The 16656-nt window shown below is 42.7% G+C and overlaps 1 protein-coding gene across 1 annotated transcript in view; it reads right to left on the bottom strand.

The window, feature by feature from the left end:
• Window positions 1-16656, bottom strand: part of LOC142039390 (histone-lysine N-methyltransferase SETDB2-like) — a 47004-nt gene that overhangs the window by 4264 nt on the left and 26084 nt on the right. Inside the window, exons 15-24 of the mRNA XM_075045806.1 lie at window positions 14622-14765; window positions 12919-13054; window positions 11208-11315; window positions 10312-10445; window positions 7145-7191; window positions 3820-3878; window positions 2234-2300; window positions 1432-1606; window positions 932-939; window positions 437-559 (exon numbers count right to left, since the gene is read on the bottom strand). Of these exons, the coding sequence (XP_074901907.1) occupies window positions 437-559; window positions 932-939; window positions 1432-1606; window positions 2234-2300; window positions 3820-3878; window positions 7145-7191; window positions 10312-10445; window positions 11208-11315; window positions 12919-13054; window positions 14622-14765 (1001 nt within the window). The remainder of the gene's footprint in view (window positions 1-436; window positions 560-931; window positions 940-1431; window positions 1607-2233; window positions 2301-3819; window positions 3879-7144; window positions 7192-10311; window positions 10446-11207; window positions 11316-12918; window positions 13055-14621; window positions 14766-16656) is intronic.

Here is a 16656-nt window from a genome sequence, read left to right as displayed (position 1 = left end):
CCAGGGATTTTTCTCTCAAAAGAGAGTGCTGATATTAACAGCTAGCTGGTCGCTCTGTGAAGCTGTAATAACACCACAGACTTATGATCCAAATAAAACCTTCCTGTTCTCTTCAGGACCTCTCTCCTCTTCAGTGCCCAGGAGAAGAGGTCAGGCTTAACCTACCTATGCTTATGCCAACGTATAAAAGGTGGTTTTGCAAATTCAAGTTAGAAGGCCTTAGTAGAGTATGCTGAGTTGGCAGCTCTTCCCCTCTACTCACACAGGTATACCAAAACCCACTTGCTCTCCACCTGCTGTGCAGCTGCAGAAGCGAGACAGGAGCCAGTTACTTGGCACTACAGAATTATCCTCAGGAAGGTGACCCAGGGCCGAGTGCCTGGCATTCAGATCAGCATTTCTGCTCTGAGAGCAGAGTCCCCATGGGTCTCCATACCTGTTTCTGAAGTGTTGTCATCCATCAGTTTTTCCTGCGCCAGGTGAAGCGTGTCCAGCATTTCTTCAAATATGTCATCCAGAAGCCCGGCTTGCTTGCATTTTCTAAGAAAGTCTATTCGGACTGTTAAAACACAAAACCACACTCTTACACAGAAGCTATCTGTAAGGTGGGCTTTACTCGCTCGCTTCAGAAACTAAAACTTTGGCTAAAGTCCCCCTTCTAGTAACAAATACTTATGCAAATCTCTGGCTCCTCCAGCTACCCACTCAGCCCTTTTCAGTGGGAACAAAAATGGGGTCAGGCAGACATTAAGCATCGCACTGGGTGTAAAGTTACCTAAGCTCTAGATTTGGATTCATTCATCAAAAGCAAGTATCTCCACAACTCTAAATGCACCATTCCTAATGCCTCCTGATACCCCCTAGTATAGGAAAGCAAGTGATTTGTCTCGCTTTTTTTTCCCCTTCCAGTCCTCAGGACGACACCATGGACTGAACAGGCTAAAGGACAGAAAATAGTGCAAGAAGTGAATCAGTATTGGATTTGGTAAGAGAATTAAGGCTACTTATACTCCAAGTGATCCAGGCATTAAAGTCATGTATTACAGCCCATTTTATACACCTACTTTGTCAGATTTGGATTGCTAGGGCAATAACTACCTATTTTTAATTCATCTCAGAGCAGCAGGTCAGAGACAGCTTTCAGTAAGATCAATTCAATGGGCTGCTCAAAAGGAAAGAGCTGTCAGACAGCTCACAGAAGTCTACCAGTCTCCATTAAAAACAACGTTACTTCTTACTGGAGACATTTGTGAGAAAGGAGATGTCATTTCACTTACACTAGATGCCCTACAAGTATTCCAGGAATCTTTATAGGTTCCCTGTTCTTTATAGTGGTAATAAAAATTCAGAAAAAACATCAGGCAGCCACCTACTGCTACAATACCATGCCCATATACTAAGCATAGCCATGGGAAAGTGAATAATCACCACTAACGCCTTCCAAACTTCCACGTGACAGCATAATCCTGACAAGCAATTGCAGCAGGACCTTCGAGGTAACATGAAAACTCCAGAACTGAAGGATGGGTCCAGCGGTTGATTTCACTGTTGTAATACCATATGTAGGCAGTAAAATACCATATTGTCTTAAGCACCCTACGTACACCTAGGGTTCAAAAGGTAAGATAAGTACGCGGTGGCAGCAGTAACTGTCGCAGCGTTCAGCGAGCCCCATTCCTACCCAGTGAGCTAGAGCTCCTGTTCAAGGTGCGCTGAACTCTCCTCTCACTGCTGGGTCAGGGCTCAACCCCACTCCTCACGGCACCTCCTCTGCTGACCCATTCCAGAGTGCCACCTGGCAGAACTGCACCCCTCTCCTTCGAGAGGGGCTCAGCGCAAGGAGACAGAGGTCAAGGAGGACTGATTCCCTTTTAAATTTAACTGTATCGATGGGGGGGGTTGTTAGGCAAAAGCACCCCTGTTTGCTGGAGACACACAGCCGAACTCAGCAGCCAGCCAGAGCAGGGGCATTCTCAGGTGAATTCACCGGTTCGCATCACACAGCAAATCTCAGCCAAAGCACAGAGATTTGTTTGCTGCACAATTATTAAAACCTGCACAGTCATTCTGCAAATCAGACTTCCGCTCCCTTGTCAGAGCTTGGAGAGTCACTCGTCTTGGGAGAATAATAAAGACACATTTGCAGCATCGCTGCTATCAACCATCTCCAAGCTCTGAACTTCAACATAAGAGATCACAGTATCTCCTAGCTGTTCTATAAAGTGAGGCGCACCTTTATGCCTGTTGTTTTTTCTTTTTAGTATTCGTAAACTGTTTTCTTCTGCTGTCTCTTCTGTGCTCTGTAAGAAAAACAAAACAACTTATTTTTAAATCATACTGACATTTACTGCTTTGTTTTCATTATCTTAGCTCTATATTAGCAGAAAGATAAAAAGCAGCCTATATTTCTGTGAATACAGTCAGCTTCTCTACACAGCCAGCGATATTTCTCTCCAGACATTCCATTTTTAAAAAATGGAGCAAAAGCTGCTTTAAAGCAAAAACTCTTTAAGGAAAGCCCAACACCTGGGACACCACCCTCCTTAAGTATTGCATTTGCAAATAGCACAGATGTTAACAAACACCTACTGCTAACTCCCAGTGCAAGTGATGTTTAGTTCCCTAGACCTGATGTAATACTAGAAAGGATTTGAGAGGAGAGGGGGAATATTTTTCTTTTCCTCTGGACAGGATGCAGTCATTTTCTGCTGTTGCACATCATACCACAGGGCTACAAATAATTCTTAAGCTCTCTCACAAAACTCCACCAGTGTAAAAATGCATTGCTTACACAATGGTAAATAATTTATCCCACAGTGATAAATCCTGGAGCCCCTCAGCTTCTTATTTGCAGTGTTCACATTGATTTCTGAGATCGTTAGCACTGGAGAGCAGCAGAAACAGCACATTACTGTGGGTAACAGGTCAAATGAATCTCAGTTATAATGCCAGGAACATAAATGGATTTACAGCTGAGAAATTCTTGGAGACAAATAACCTACCCTTATGAGAGCACTACACAAAAGCTGCAGAGATCGTCCCTGTCCCCCCACATGACCTCTCTTTAAACTCAAGACCTGGGAAAGGCAGAAGTTTTTCCCAAGGAAAGCAGGATGCTACTTCCTCTAGAAAGGGAAGTCCCAACACTACCCCCCCCCCAAGTCAATGTAAGCTCCCATGCACACTTCTGTGGAGCCAAGAGAATCACCTCGAAACTTAAAATAAGCTGTATTTAAAGGTTTTCTAACAACAGCCTCTAAAACAACTCCCCCTGCAACCAAAGGGATGCTCTGCTTGATAGCTCCCCAACCCCGGGGAAGGCCATCTTCACCGGCAGAGCTGAGAACTGCCTGATCTGCAATGAAAATCTGCCACATCTACCATGAGCACAGGCTCACAAATGAGTAAACGCCACTTTAAAAGGCCATGTGACTCATCAAAAGCAGTTTTTCACAGAAACTGTGTCAAGCCCTAAGCAAATCTGAGAGACATAGTACTTCCAAGGAAAAGGAGCCCCCAAAGGGAAGCTCTTTCTGATCACGTCAAGGTGACAGGCACCGAGTCAGCCTGGTTTAGAGGTTCCTATCACATTTATGCCACATTACCTGGGGGCAGCATTGGCTCTGCCTGAAGCAGCTCCAAATGCAAACAGTTTTCTTTTGACAGAATGACAAGATCAAAACAAGGCAGCTGTAAAGGAAAGGTTATTGCTTCTGTGAGGAAGTCTCTTTCTGAATACACTGTCCAAATACTTCACTAAAGTCCTTTGCTGTAGCAGATGTGGGTTCCTGTTTTAGAACTACTTAAATTCAGAATTACCATTTGTTCCGTGATGGTGGAAGATTTCAATGCATGTCTTCTCCTCTTACTAGCTGCATCTAGGAATCAAGAAACAACAAAGTAACATATGTGTCAACCTCAGACTGACAATTTCACATCATTCAAATTCTCTCTTTTCCCAAAAAGCTACAGAAGTGAGGCACTTTCGGTGGCAAGGCAGGAGTATGTTTCAGCTTCCCCAAATACCTGACATGTCAGTGGAATTCACATTATTTCCATGTAAGAAAAATTACAAGCCTGAACCATTTGGAAGAAATGCAAATCACTGTAGCATTAAGTTATCACTTTGCCTTTTAAACTCAGTATAAAGCAAACACCAGTTTTTAACATAAGATTTTTGATTGAGGCAGAGTGAACTTACTCTCCCTGGCAGCAGCACTACCTCTAGGTGGTAAAAACATCAGGCAAATTTATAGAAGATGACTGTTTTTTTTTTCAATCAATTCTTGTTTATGTTAGTACACCCTCAAAACTAAGACTACATAAAGAATTATTTTAGGTGTCCCAAAGACATACAAATAGCATTAGGTTTTTCATCAATATAATGACCCTCCTAAAAAGCCTCCAGAAGCAATCTGATTTGTAAGTTTAATATTAATTTACGCTACAAAGTGTTTTTAGTGACGTGGTATGAGATCTCTGCAAAATCACTGGCTTTCACTTTGTCCTTTCTATCAGCATGCACCAGCCTCTCTCCAACATCATAACTGGCAGCGGCTGAAAACAGCTACGGCATCACAGGCAGAGAACGATAACTCTGGCAAGGAAGACATGGCAGGAGCAGAGAAACCTAGAGAAGAGTTCAACCACCCACCAAAATCTGAAGGTTTTAAATGCAGTGGGGTTATATGCCCCTTTCCCGTTTAATTCTACATCCTTTGGGCAGAACTTAGTAAGGTTTTTTCCTTAGAAATCATCCTATTAAGAGGAATGAGGAGTTACTGTTGGTACAGGAAGGCTATTGAAACAAGTTTGGGGTTTGGGTTTTGGGTACTGGTGCTGTACATTTGCATTTTTCATGGCCTGAAAGGAAATCATAGCCTCTCACTTCATCCAAAATGAAGCTGGGTGGCCTAATTTGGAGCAGTCTAGGAGACGCTGGTGTAGGCACAAAGAGTTCCTTGCTGTCCAGCACTTCTTTGACCTGTGGCAGGATTTTCTCAGCCCCTCCTGACATTTGCTTTAGAGATGCTTTACAAAACAAGAGGAACACAGTCTGAAGAGCAGCCCAACTCTTCCTGCTTCCCAGTCTTCTCTGCTCTTCTACATTTGTCAGCCTTTAGCTGGGCACATCCAACATTTTCAGTTAAGCAGAGGTTGGAGCCTGTTTCCAAGTCCAAACTGCCCTCCCATCCCTGCTGTGCAGAGCTGCAAGGGGACTTCTTGGCCCCTAAGGCACCCTATCTCCTTCCAATCACACAGCAGAGCCCTGACACTTCAGCACAAGAATGTTGTCTGGACCAAGAACAAGGGAGGTGTTCTTTGACCCCATTTTCTCCAAACTACCGGGGAAACAAGCCCGGAGAGGCAGCCCTTTTGTACTAGCTCCTGCTCCCACAGCACTGGCTCAGCCTGCCCCAGAGGAATGGCTGAGCTACTTCACCCGAGTTGGAACCTGAAAGTCAAAACCCTACCATGGAAACACAGTGCTTCCATCCCAGCCCCTGTCTCAATCTCCACCCTGTGCAGACCTGCAGACACTCAGCACAGGGCTCTCCTGCCTGCCCAGATGGGCCAGGAGTGGGCCAAACACAGTACCTGCTACCTCAGCCAACTCACCAGCAGATAACCGTGGCTATTCTGAGCACCACGCACCCATCTGAGAGCTGCTCAGAGGCTGGAGGCATTGGGCTTGGGGAACCAAATGTCATTTACCCAACTCTCACAGCTGCTCTCCACCTCCTGCAGTACAACTACGCTCTCAGAGGTGGGAGAAGCTCGTTCAGGAGGCAAGGCAGACACTGCCAGCAGAATCCATTTACCCCTCATAAACAGAGGGTCTCCAAATCAAGTGCCTCTGGAAGGTCTCCTCTAGAAGAAAACTCTCTTCTCAGGGAACAGGTCATACATTGTATATGCAGCACTTGAAGACACCAAGGCCTTCAATCTCCTAAGATTTAAGCCTTCCTTATGAAGGAGGTGGTCTACAGGGCTGGACCTAATGCCTTAATCTCATCTCATACTGGAAACGAAGCAATCCTGGCCCTGTCTAGTAGTTGGGCAGGAGACCACCTCAGACCCTGGACAGACCCAACAGACTGACAACCATTAGACCACAGAAATCAGATTAATTTTAAAAAGGGAGGGAATGTCAGGCCTCAGAACTACGGATAAGGAAAAAGCAAAACTACTAAGTGAAATAAGAAGCTGCATTTGGTTAGTGAACCACAGCAATATCAGGTGTTAAATGGAGTGTATGTCTGGCTAAGAAGCCCCAGACCCTATGATTAAAAGTTTAAATGATAATCACCTAAACCACCCCTTGAGTGGTATCCAGTTGGAGCCAGACTTTGTCAGGAAGATTAGCTAAAGTTTGCTATACTTCAGTGGGAGCACACCACTCTTAGCATTAGTGCTCACAGTTCAATTGAGCTTAACTTCAAAGTGAAGGCCAGTCTAGGACCTGCTCTGTTTTGAGCCGGATTGTATGCATTAGGTTAACAAAGTCACTGAATTATTCAGTGAGACTCCAGACTACCTCTGAACCAGCAAGGACCAGGAATACCGAATTAAGCTGCATTTCTGTAGCAAAGGAAGCAATACTTAAACAGGGGTTGTATAACCCTTTTGTTACACTTAAAAAGCTCTTTGGGATCCTTCAGAATGAAAGGCCCTATTTAAAAAACTACTGCAGTGAATATGGAAGATGCAAATGCGAACATATTAATGTAACTATAGATAAAAATCCCAAGGTGACCACTCCTGTAGCCCTCTCTTTGCTAATCAAGTGCAAGCTTGTGCATCACTCATCAGCGTGGCTCTCATCTCTCACATGGATTTCACAAGCTACTTGGGCCTACCTGCCCGCACACAGAACAATTGCATGAAGGATCAGGTCTGCAGTGTTTTAAGTCAGTTTTGAGGGAGATTTGGGGAAGATAAAATATAAACATTTCCTACTTCAAAAAACCTTCTTGATTTTTGTGCATATGCATGGATCTCAACCAAACCACTCCTCCAAGATTAGAAATCCACTGCTCAATATAAAGGTGGAATAACATTTATTCTGTTCAAATGAGTTATTGACTGTAGGATGCAAACTTTTAAAACAAATGAAATCAATGAAGCCATTAAAGAAACTCACCATAGTGATTGGTCCTATTGCCTGGGTCATGTTTTGGGCAGAACACTCTAAAATTTAAGTTCAATTTTAAGAAAAAGAGAAAAAGTATTAATAAATACATAAACAGAGTTATGCTGACTGATTTTAACAGATATTTTCCCCTCTTTTCATTGAATGTAAACTGAAAGACACTTAAAAAAAATTATCAGTATTTTTGTTCAGCATTACCCACCTACGAAAGCACCTGCTGTAAAGTCACATACATGCACAAGCTTGTATTTGTACTTTTAGAGCCTCAGTGGACTCTGAACACTGAAGTTTTGAATTATCAGTGCCATTATCCCACTCTGGACTTGCTCACTGTTCAAATCCTGAGTCACACACATTTCATCTGGTGTGGCAATCAAACACTGTGGCAGAGGTACTCTTACGGAAATACCTTATTAAAATGAGATTCATGCCGTCAAGATGAAATACCACAGTACTAATATTGCTTGATTTTAACTACTGCTGTTCTGCCCCCTTGCCCTGTACCACTCGGGCCAGGTCCCGAGCCTCTTTAGATGTATCTGCTTACCGGTCAGCTTGAACTTACAAGCCCTGCCTGACACACTGGCACAACCACGCAGCACTGCACCGCCACGCACAGTACCAGTTACTTGCTTGGAGATCTCTGTCCCTCCCTTTCCGCTGCCCAGTGCTGATGAGGTGGTCCCCAAATCCTGAGGAAGTAGGGCACCCTGTCTGAAATCCAGTAGCTTAAAGCTGCTCAATCCATTTGTTCCTTAAAGACTTCAGTAATATATGAGATGGGAATATTTTCTCTGGTTCTAGGAGAGCAATGTGAATTCCTCGGGAGAGGCAAAATGCAATGAATACAGCTGGAAATAGTCCTTATCTTCTGGATACAATAATGTGTAGAGAACGTGAACCACCTTCTATAATGTGCCTTTCTTACAGAAGGATCCCAAATCACTTTTTAAGCAAAACTGCCTTGTCAAGAGTGTGGTTTAGCTGATCTTTTCATTACAAATCTATTTGCCAAAACTAATGCTCAAGTGTTTGGAAGCAATTTTTAAAGGGAACGGCATTTACTAGAACATTTTCTAATTACTGTCGTTCTTTTATTTTAACAAAATAGAAACACTGACCTTAGAAATGCAGTCTGTTTCCTTGATGAGCCAGCTTTTTTGCATGAAATTCATTTTTATGCACAAAAAACCAGATTTATGCATGCCTAACAATTCAATCAGAAAGCTAAGTACTGGAGGCACCTTATTTACATCCCTGAATTTCTAATATTGCCCTTTAGAGGCTGTTTTTTTCCTCCCCTCCCTTTAATTCTGTTCTTTCCCAGATAGAAACAACCTTCCTAAGTACAGGAACATCTTATAAAGAACAGACAACACCTTTTACTACTCAGGCTGCTTTATTTAGAAGTGCTTCCCTACTATCATTTTTGCAAGATGGCAGTACAAGTTACACTTATTTCCCCACTTCTACTCTTACTAGCTACTTCTATAGCAGCATATGCCTTCTCTTTTTTGTTTTGCTCTATTTGTTTTGATAATCACTGCTCATCATCACAACAATGGCAACTCAGAATTTAAAAACACCAGCTCTTGCTCGCTCTCTGTCAGGAATTCTCTCTTTTGATATGCTTCTCTGTATGCTATATTTCACCATGAAAAAGTGCAGGGGGCTGTCAACTCACGTCCACTGTTTTTCAAGTCTTGTTTGTCTTCTCTCCAATAATTTCAGGCTAGCTACAGATTTTGTGCTTTATTTATGCCACTGATAATGTGTATAAGTCATTGGGTTCAAATCCCTGAAAGCTGCTTCACCATCTTTCTCTAACCCAGTCCTTTTTCATCTCTTCAATACAGGTTGCTATAGCCTTGTTTCCTACTTTTCTATATAGGACAAGCAACTAATCTCACACAGTTACTTAATACAAGACATTTTTAAGGGTCCCTCTTCCAAACCTCCAAGGTCACCAGATCAGGAAACCACCAAATCAAACTATATATTCAACCACTGCTTTACCAGTTTGTATCTAAACTGTTATCAAGTCCCGTTCATTTTTCAACATCTTGAGAAGTTCACTCTTCTTCAGCCTGAGGTATCCTTTTAAAGCTATAGGATGAGAGCCGTTTATTCTGTGATCATAGCAAGTTTCCATCTTCCCAGCTACTCTCTTTCACAAGCTTTGCAGACTCCCAAAGACTTTATAAGCATAAACTAAATGTATCATCTTCACTATATGGCTGGGCTTACAACCTTCCAGAAAGGCGTATTTATTTTGGACTGAGAGCCCTAGTGAAGCAGACGGGAGTGCAAGTGTTTTGACACAAAAGGGCCCATCTTCCACTACTACTAAGGACTGCACTAATCCACCTCTTCCTGAAACAAGTAGTGATTAGATGGTCTAACAGATTAATCTAACACTAACATGGCCTGTGATCTCTCTGGCCTTGCACAGAAATGGAGGTCAGGGGGGTTTATGGAGCTTAGACCTTACTATAACTTCAGCACTTCAAAAGGTCCCTAAAGTCCCCATTTTTCAACCCCTTCATCTGCATCCTCCAAACAACTCATTCCATCTACTAATGGCAACGCAGGCAGCCCAGGGGCAGTGGACACTGGGACTAGCATGATCAGGACAGAATTTACTCAAAAGTCTGCTTAATTGTGTTAATACTAGCAACACACTTGAAATATAAGGTCTTTGGTGCAAATACAGAGTTTTCCGCTAGCATATGGAGGGCAAAATACCAGAATTTGCCTCATGTGAACAGACCTAGAAGTGCTATAGACTGCTCTGTGCTCAGACCACATTTACTGAAGCTTCTGAACCAATAGAAACAGAGAATTTGAGCGACATGAGTAAAAATCTTGGTCCTTGAAGACTAGCTGGATAGCCAGTAAGGACTGACTTCCTCAGTTTTGGCCTACAGATTTTTCAGGTGTGTTGCAGGCTCAAACACTGAATGGATTCCTTCCCACTGCTGTGATGTCTTTCTGTGAAAGGAAAACATTTCCCCTACTTTGTGAACAGGGGATCAAGCATCACTTTAAGAGAGAACACATTTCCTTTTTAAAAAGACTTTAAAAACCACACAAGTCTCTTCCTGACACCACCACCAAAACGTTCACAATAATTAGTTAAAAAATACTTGGTTAAATACCGGTAGACTCCATTTACTTCATCCGTTTCTATTGCTGCATCATCACAGAGTGCACAGAAGTAGTGATAACTTCTGCGGCAGGCTCTTTCCTCACATCCCACAGTGGCTCCTTTCTTGCGACAGAAGTTGCACATCTAGAACAGGACGAGTTTAGCAGGTAAGCATTACAGACAGCTACTGAAAATCTTGCCATATGAGGCAAATACTATCCTCTGTGGGAAAATCAAATCTTTTGTTGCAAGTCACCTCTGTATAACTCATCAGACAAGTTCACTCCTGCAAACTCCTACCCTGGTCATTATTTCAGCCACCTTTTTGCCATCTTACCTCTATTTCATACTGACGAATTTGTAAAATGACGCAGAGAGCCATGTGAGGGCACTGGGCAACTTCAGCTCCCCCGCCCCCCAAATCTTGCCCAGGTTATTTCAATACCTATTGGTATTAGTGCTTGTATTTATGTTTCCTAGGCTAACTTCATAATGAAAAGAATTCCACCATGGATGTAAGGGAGGAGGGCAGCTGAGGACAAAGCCAATAAAAACCCCTCATATAAATAACCTTCCTTCTGCTAAAATCAGAAGGTGTTTCCCTTTACACTTATAGGATGCAAAATTTTGTTTCAGGCACTGGCTTAGTCCTTATCAAAGTCTCTGAGGAAACTTAGACTAAGGACTTAAAGGCCAGAAAACCCAACGCATTTTAATACAAAATGAACTAAATTTCATCAAATATAATGTCAAATCAATGTTTCTAATTCTAAATCTGAAATTTCCATAAGCTTAGTAGATGAAAAGGACCAAGTACTTTTCTGCATTTTTTTTCAAGCACAAAACAGGCCAGACAACCTTCAGTACTATGAGATAGGACCAAGTGCAGATTCAGAAACTCCTTACCAGTCGCTTTCCTCTCTTGAGTTCTTTCAACACTGATGCCACATCAAACCTTATATCCAGATTATCTGGGTTATACTCTTCAGATTCCACAAATCCTGAGGAAAACAACTAAAGACAAAGGAACGATACTAAAAATTCACAGAGGGACTCAGTCACCAGCGCATTTCAGAGAGAAGAGAGGAAAGGTGTATCTTTTCTTCTTGCACTTGCCCTACCTAAGAAAGGCTGATATTTCTCCATGTTTTTAAGAAGTTTCACCTACATTGAACAAGGAGCTGTTCTTAAACCTTTCCCCAGTCAAAAGAAGTTCCTCTGCCTATACAGGAGATCCCATATGACCTGAAGGAGAACTAAGAAAAGATAACAAGGTGAGAAAGTGAACTTAGTAAGAAGTGTGAATGAAGAAAGTTTGGAAGTCCAAGCTACCCAGAGTAAGGAGAAGCTCTTTGGCTGACAGACCTCCACACCTTGAATGTTATCTGCCCAGTTGTTCAGCCTTATAGCTGGATGCAACATTTCTCTCATCATAACATTTCCATACAGTCCAATACTGACAACAGTTGACTGCATGAAAAACATGGAAACATTGTACAAGGCCTGGGAGAAATCCACAGAAAAATGTATGCATGCACATTTGGGCCACTTTAATTCCCACAGAAGTGCTGAGGCATGACAGTAAGTGAGGAAGGGGAAGTTCTTAGCAACTTTTTTCTAATCATTATACATAGCTAATTCCAAACAAAAGTGAGCTACCCTTATATCAACTGGCAGGCACTGTCTGTCTGCTCAGAAGGTGATAGCTAACTGCAAAAAAGCCAAACAGTGCAGAGAAGCCTAAGGCAGAGAAATTAGTAAAGTTATTGGGGGGAGAGAAAAAGTTTCAACATTGAAGCAACATGATAGCCCTAACAAAACATCCAAATAACACTGAAAAAAGGTATCAAATGTTTCTGAAACATTCTGGGAAAAAAAAAAAAAGTAGTAGAAAAATAAAGATGTGAACATAAAACCTGCAAGAACAAGAAGGCTGGAACAGTGAAAGCCAGAAAGCTGTTCCAGCAGCAGGCACATCTCCTGCACTAACCAACCCTCACCGAAGGGAGAATATGACATCTGTAATTGATTCTGCACACCAAGAACCAACTCCACTAAGATCCCAGAATAAAGGGGAGGCATTTTGACAGCAAGAAAAGTAAATACATTCTAGGATCACAGCACGCTTAGAGCTTCACAGATATGTTTATATAATCAACTTCTGATATTTTTATTCCTTATTTTATATAAGGCACAGACAGGGAAATTTCTTATCTTGATATAGCAAGTGATATGAATATTTTCCTGCAAAGGTTTAATTAACTACACAACTTTCTGTGGTCTGAGAAGCCTCATTCAATTTAGTATCTCAAGACGACCTATTCCTACTGCTAGATTGTATGTGTGTCTAGAACCACTGATCAGGAACAGACACACGTGAAAACACCATAAATCAACATGTCCAGCTGTGCAGCCATGTCCTCCCCCGCTCCAAAATTCTGGCCAAGGCCTGTTGCCTTTTATAGCTTTTCAATCTAATATAAGCTTGCTGGTTCAGGTAACCAACCTTTTAATTCAAACACTATTATAGAGTCAAAAACAGACAAGCAGTGGAAACTTCCCCTTTACCTCTTCTTCTCTATTCCTCTTAGGTACCGACCAACTAAAAGCCACTCACCAGACAATCCTGATGAGCTGCAATATTTCGCTCTTTGGCAATATACATTACAGAACCAGCCTCCCCTTCTGAACAAAATGCACACGTTCTTCTCACCATCTTCGCCATTATCTGGAAAACACCTAGAGCAGGAAAACTGGGACAAAACACAAAGCAATTGATGCAACTATCATACGCCAAGCAGGATGAACAGAGGAAAGCAGAGCTTGCTAGCACTTGCCCTCTGACTGCTCCTTCACCTACCACCCCTGAACCTTGGTGCTTTGCTCCTCCAGCAACAACTAGTAGTAGAATAGGCAAAGCCAACTCTTGGGACAGTGGTGGGATGGAAACCAGCTCTCAAGAGATCCAGCAGTTAGAGCATGAGGAAAACTGATTTATTTCCTCTTGGAAAGTCACTGACAAGCCATAAGAGGTAATAAAAGAGTTTTCAAGCTTGCTCGGCAATACCGGCTCCAACGACAGGCCCAAGAGCAGGCCAGAAAGTCATGCCCTAGATGTGAAACCCCTTTTATTTGGAGGAGGTCAATCATTCATAGAAGTGCTTTCCTTAAGTGAGCTCTGCCACATGTGGGTCTGCAAGTCAACCAAGGAGAGAAAAATAGCTGTCCCCAAACATCTCCAGTGCCCTCCAGGAGTTCACAGAAAACAGGGAATAAACGCTAATTCCTTACTGTGAAAAGGTTGTAGCAAAGAAGCATGGAGAGGCTTGCAAGTAAAAGGCGGCAGAAGACAGAGTCAGAAACAAGAGATTTGAACATTCTCTCTCAATGAGGTGGAGCTCTGCATGAGCGACATAATTTTCTCTATACCCTGGGATTTGCCCCATGGACATCTGTTCTCTTCTTCTGGTCATATCCACTCAAGTGTTAATTGTTCTCCTTCACACAGTCTCTCTTTTCCCTCAGCAGCTGCAAAATTTTAAGGCCAGCTACTTATTTCACAAAACAGTCTAAATGCTTCTGGATAAGCCTTTACCCACATTCCCCACCAGTAATTTAGAGCATCACACCACACATTAGTAGCAGAAGTTTTACTTTGTTTGTGGTTTCTGTGCAAGTCCACCGCAGAAGTCTTCAACAATTTCCCACTCCTACTAGGTGTGATACTTTGAACTGCCCTTTGCTGGAGACGTCACCTCTGACAGCACAATCTCCTGTAGGATAAGGGTAAGAAAAGTCTGCTTTTACTTTCAAGAAATTAAGAAGATTTGAAGTTAAATTCTAGTGAGAGACAGACAGTAAGGTCCAAGTACAAAACAGGCAGGAAATCTCACAGTCCAGCAAATCTCACAACCTTTCTGTGGCTTTCCCATCAACCTCTGTTTTCATTAGTTCCCATCTCCCTTCCATAAAATGGAGGGGGTAGCCTCAAGTGAGAAGAACACCAGAATAGAAGGGGATTCCCCTCCCCCCCGGCTCTGCCACTGAGAATTTACTTAATCACAGCAAGTCACTTTGCCTCCACACACATCTTCTCCCCCGTCATATCTCTTGTAAGCAAGGTAGGGTAGAGACCAATTTCCAATATCCATCTATACAGTGACCATCACATCACTCTCAGAACTTAAGCATTAAATACATATGATAGAAACAAATAGAAATATTAGAAATAGAAAAAGACGGAAAGAAATTCAAAAGCAGAACAAGCTAGAGTTTGAATGGTCTATAACTCAGGAAAAGTTTTCTGCAGCAAGCTAATACCTGGAATCGATGCAGATACATAGGCCTTGCTCAGGCCCAATTAGAGGATCCAGCTCTGGGGGCTCTGGGAATTTCTTGAGGAAGAGGCTAAAGGTGGAGTCTACAGCCCCTGGTGTTCTTACAGACTCAGGAGAAATCCTGGTGCTGCAGGAGAACAGAGGACACTTAGTCAAGGTCAGCCTTGGGGTTACTCCAGCACCCTTGCAGGAACCCTGAAGCCGTGGAAGGACAGCTCTTGGCCATGCCCCACTGCAGAAGCAGCAGCCTGCACCCGCTGCCCTGTTTAGCTCAGTGTCCTGTCCCCCACAGGAGCATTGCTTCGGCCCTGTGCTCTTCCCTAGCTTTGCTGCCAGGGAGAGGATACTGAACTAAACGGGGCAATGGATCTGGCTGGCTGCTCTCAAGATGAGAAGGGAGCGGCTAAGGGCATGGTTCCAGTTCCATAGTCTAATTACATTTCACCTAAACAACTCCTTGCTTTCGCAGGTCTTAAGCCTGCTGCTCACAGATTCCATTCAACACCCCAGGATCTGTCTGAAAAGGCAAGAAATCATTGTTCCTTATTCAGCTCCTCCAGTAACACTCATGACAGCATAGATCTGTTATTCTTTCTCCTATTGCCTCTTTTTCAAGTTGAAGTCTGAAACTATTTAGTTGTTCCTTGTACAGAAGCTGCTCCACATCTTTGATCATCCCTGTCACTTCTCAATCTCTTCTCTACTCCTGCTATGTTCCAAGAGGAGCAAACAGCCTTCAAAAGGGTGGGCTACCATTTACAATCCAAAGTCACAATGGTGCTCTGTATTTTTCTCTTCTTTTCTTAATAATTCTTAATATTTCAATCACATTTTAGACTGCTTCTGAGCATGGAGCTGACACTTTCATAGAACCACCTATTATAGTCCCCCAGATCTCTTTCCTAAGTGGTATCAGACAGTATGGAGGGCATCAGCGTTGATTGTTGCTCTGAAACATGCATCATTTTCCACTTATCAATGCTGGATTTTCACCTGCTACTTTATAGGCAAATCACTCACTGTCACAAAGTCCTTCTGCAACTCTTCACAGCCAGCTTTCACTGTCACAGAAGCAGACTGTGGAACTCTAAGGTGACTAACTTATCTGTAAGCTAAAGGCCATTCCACTGCCCTCCACTAATGACAGAGCAAATGAAGTTGCGAAACAGAAGACAGAGCAGAAGCAGCTCAGGGAAAGAAACAGTCATGTGCCTTCGGTTGCTTCTCTGGTACCTACAAGCAGTTTTTTGGTGGTTTTTTTTGTTGGGTTTTTTTTCAGCAGTGACAAAATGGAAGAAAACAGAAAACGAAACAGAAAGTAGAAAGGGACAAGAACATTGCCAGTAAGTGCACAAGGATTATGCCACTTCCAAATACACCCTGCTGAAACATTACTAGTTTGTTTAAGTATTTCCTCTCCAAAACCAATTCTGAAAGCATCCTTGCACGTAAATACACACATTTTACACAGCAGGAAACGCACGCACTTGACATATCTGTAAGGAAGTAAGGAAAAGTACCCAAGTCCCCTGACTTCCAGTGTACTACCGAAACCCACTGCCCTAGCTCCTGCTCTGCTTTCCTCTTCACCCCAGTATAGTGAAGGATTTGATCTACTAAAATAGAGAGAAAGGAGGAAATCACACACCCGCTACCCCACATTCACTGTGTCCGTTTGCACCTTCTGGGGAAAGAAGCACTGCTGGTCATATATCAGCTGGGCATGACCTACACAAGGCCCCTCCCCATTCTCCCCCTAGTCATTAGCAGCATAAACACACACAGCCTTGCAAGGCTTTCAGAACAAAACCAAAGAAATGTCTCTTTCTGATCACTGTTCACTTGCTACAGGAAAAATATTTGTAAGAATATAAAAAAATATTTTCTTTAGAAAGGTATATGTTAACATACCCAATCCAAGTGATAAGGGTGACTGGAGGGTTCCTCATTAGATCTAAAAACTCTCACCTACTCACAAGATCACAGAATGGTTTGGGTTGGAAGGGACCTTTAAAGGT

The sequence above is a fragment of the Buteo buteo genome, chromosome 14, assembly GCF_964188355.1.
Source record: "Buteo buteo chromosome 14, bButBut1.hap1.1, whole genome shotgun sequence".
NCBI classification, from domain to species: domain Eukaryota; kingdom Metazoa; phylum Chordata; class Aves; order Accipitriformes; family Accipitridae; genus Buteo; species Buteo buteo.
The sequence above is the reverse complement of the archived record's forward strand: the minus strand, read 5'-3'. Positions and strand labels throughout refer to the sequence as shown.